Consider the following 3,663-nt stretch of genomic DNA (forward strand, 5'->3'; position numbering starts at 1 on the left):
CCAGAGAGCCACAGGTTGCCCAAGACTGATCTAAATATAACACTCCTATACAACAGACTTGTAGCTATGAAGCCTATCCTCTTTAACTGATGCTTAATACGTGGTACAATGCTTTTAATTATTTTAGCTGTATGATTCACAGACATATATAATCGTCAATAACACTCGACTGTATAAATCGGTCCTCAGTGCCCACGGCTAATCATGGCTCTTCTCCCCATGCTGAGATTGCAAACAATGCAGAAAAGAGACAAGTGCATGTGTAATATCAGCAGAGATATATCAGGCTCAGCTCATCTTGGTTCCAGCAGAACACATAGACTGTGCATGGTATATAAGACATGCTCTATTTGTAACGTGAGCTCTACACACCGCTTCCACTAATCTCATTTCATACCCATGGCTGCACTCATCTCTCTCTCTCGGCTCTTCGCCATATCTCCTATGTAGGGTGAACTTTGCTTTCCAGACAGTCAGCTCATCTCTCTCTCCTTTTTTTCCTCCTCCCTTATTTCATGATGCAGAGGAAATCCAGTCTGTAGCCCGCATCACTCACTTGGAAGCACCTGGGCAACCAGGCGGAGTTTGAGCAGCAGTAAGAAAAACAAACCTGCTCGTCTGGGGGATTGTGAGCAATCACAAAGCAGAGGGGAGACAATGACATGTGAGGTAGAGAACAAGTCACTAGATAGAGAGAAGGCTACAATGTGAGCCGGCATCGGGCTCAGTGCTGGGAGCTGTCCATTCAGCACCACTGTTCAGCACCAATGCTAACAGGTCCTGTGACTTTACAGTACCAACTTGTCACCCTGCACCTGCTTCACCAGGAGTCAACCTTACTCCGCAAGGGTCAGACTGTGATATTGGAAGGATCAGAGATTAATTCACCAGAAACTCTAATGGGGGCAACCACAGCTTCCAGGAGACGTAAATGGAGCCATGGAGAGCGCCTCTGGTAGCTGTTTTGTTTTGGATTCCAAGCAATTGGTTGTAAAGTTCAGCTGATAAGAGGTATGAATTCATACTACGCTGTTTGAACACGTTTTATGACGGGAATCGGGGCACTGATAATAAGGCAATGCGATATATTAAAAGAGCAAAGTAGCATTGTAAAATGAGATTACATTTTAGTATTTGCTTACTATAAATAAAACTTAATGTAGTATTTCATCAAACCACAAATATGATATAATGCAATTATTTAATGGCTCATGTTATAATTGATTGCATGTTCCTATATTGGATGTAAAATATACTTTTACTAGGTTAATTGTATATAGTGTTGCATTGCAAAAAATACACTGGGTTCTGTGAAAGAAGATTTTAATTAGGCTAGATTAGGTTATTGACATAATGTACTGTTTCTCATTATGTATTTTCTCCTATTCTAGGTATATTCCTGTAGAGGCTTGGAAGCTCAATATGACAGGCGCACAATTGAGGGATTTATCTGAAAATGATTTTGAAGATACAGAGATTAGTATAAATGTTGGAGGCTACAAACAAAGGTTAAGGTATGACATGCTGTTGAAGTTCCCAGAGACGAGACTGTGCAAGTTGCTGGCATGTCAATCAAAGGAATCCATCCTGGAGCTGTGTGATGATTATGATGACACAAAAAATGAATTCTACTTCGACAGAAACCCAGAGTTGTTTCCTTATGTGCTACATTTCTACAACACTGGGAAACTCCACGTAATGGGAGAGCTCTGTGTGTTTTCCTTCTGCCAAGAGATTGAATACTGGGGAATCAACGAATTCTTTATAGACTCTTGCTGTAGTTACAGTTATCATGGGAGGAAAGTGGAGCCCGAGCAGGATCAATGGGAAGATAAGAGTGAGCAGGAGAGCACCACGTCCTCTTTTGATGAGATCCTGGCATTTTATCACGATGCTTCCAAGTTTGACAGGCAGCCATTTGGGAACTTCAGGAGAAGACTCTGGCTTGCTCTAGATAATCCAGGCTACTCCATCATGAGCAGGATATTCAGCATCCTCTCAATTATTATAGTCATTGGATCTATTGTAACCATGTGCCTCAACAGCCTGCCAGACTTCCAGATTGTGAATGCCAACGGCAGTACAGAGGAGGACCCTCGTTTTGAGATAGTGGAACATTTTGGAATAGCTTGGTTCACTTTGGAGCTAGTGGTGCGCTTTGCTGTATCTCCAGATATCACTGTGTTCTTCAAGCATCCACTGAACATAATAGATTTTATATCCATTGCTCCCTTTTATATCACTTTGATTGTCAACCTGGTGGTGGAGAGCAGCCCGACTCTTGCAAATCTAGGCAGGGTGGCTCAAGTGCTTAGACTTATGAGGATTTTTCGCATTCTGAAACTCGCCAGACATTCAACCGGTCTAAGGTCTCTGGGGGCCACCCTAAAATACAGCTACAAGGAAGTAGGGTTGTTGTTGCTCTATCTGTCTGTAGGAATATCTATATTCTCTGTTGTGGCTTACACTATAGAAAAGGAGGAGAATGACGGCCTGGCCACAATCCCGGCGTGTTGGTGGTGGGCTACTGTTAGTATGACCACAGTGGGATACGGGGATGTGGTCCCAGGCACCATAGCTGGGAAACTGACTGCTTCCGCTTGCATATTGGCAGGTATATTGGTGGTGGTGCTTCCCATCACTCTCATATTTAATAAATTTTCGCATTTTTACCAACGACAAAGGCAGTTAGAAAATGCTATGAGAAGCTGTGATTTTGGTGATGGAGTGAAAGACATTGTGTCTGTTAACCTAAGGGACTACTATGCCCAGAAAGTCAAATCTCTAATGGCGAGCATCTCAAACATAAGTAAGAGCACTCCCAGCGAGCAGAGTCTCAACAGTTCAGTGAACTAAATCAGATTTTAAAAAAAAAAGGCAGTTTGCTAGCTGCAATTTTTTCTTTACACTGTCCACCTGTTGTCATTGCAATATCACTAAAAATAAAATCAATACTCCATTTACATGCGTGGGAGCTGTTCTAACAGTATCCCGTTACTTTACACCGTAACTGTCTGCCAACATTGTGTAACAGTAACTGTTAATGATTGGCACAACCCTGCTGCCTGGCTTCCACGTGTTGTTGGTCTCTTGTAATGATGCGACAGAATGTTTTCTGCACTGATGCAAATTGTTCAGTCTTTGCGATCCCCGTTCAATCCGAGTGTGAGCAATATTTAATGTAACCAGGTGTCTCTTTCTGTAGCAGTGTTGACAACTGTATGCATAAGGTGAAATGTGTACTGTAAGTTACTGTGTATCGGAATGCTCTGTCCCCTGTACCTAGTGTTGTTAATCAGGAGCATTGGTTTTTATTAACATCCAGTAATTGTAGGGATGTGTTGCTAGCTCACTGTGAATTGCAGACGTGTCCATTGCTCTAACCATATCTTTTAAAAACCCATTCCTCAACCAAATGTATCATTCAAATACACATTCCTCAACCAAATGTATCATTCAAATACACATTCCTCAACCAATTGTATCATTCAAATACACATTCCTCAACCAATTGTATCATTCAAATACACATTCCTCAACCAAATAAAATACACATTCCTCAACCAAATGTATCAAATATGCATTCTTCAGCAAAATGTATCATTTAAATAAAATGTATCCTTTTTTACTGGTTTTTTTTTAAGGTGAAGTTTAATGTTGTGG

General features: G+C 41.4%; 1 protein-coding gene across 1 annotated transcript; it reads left to right on the top strand.

Annotated features, from left to right (window-relative positions):
- The first annotated feature begins 295 nt into the window (after window positions 1-295).
- On the top strand, window positions 296-2,881 carry KCNS2 (potassium voltage-gated channel modifier subfamily S member 2). Its single transcript, XM_075213875.1, has 2 exons — window positions 296-1,011; window positions 1,392-2,881. The coding sequence occupies exon 2, from the start codon at window positions 1,423-1,425 to the stop codon at window positions 2,854-2,856; it is 1,434 nt and encodes a 477-aa protein (XP_075069976.1). The 5' UTR covers window positions 296-1,011; window positions 1,392-1,422; the 3' UTR covers window positions 2,857-2,881.
- Window positions 2,882-3,663: the final 782 nt, after the last annotated feature.

This window comes from Mixophyes fleayi, chromosome 5 (genome assembly GCF_038048845.1).
Source record: "Mixophyes fleayi isolate aMixFle1 chromosome 5, aMixFle1.hap1, whole genome shotgun sequence".
NCBI lineage: Eukaryota > Metazoa > Chordata > Amphibia > Anura > Limnodynastidae > Mixophyes > Mixophyes fleayi.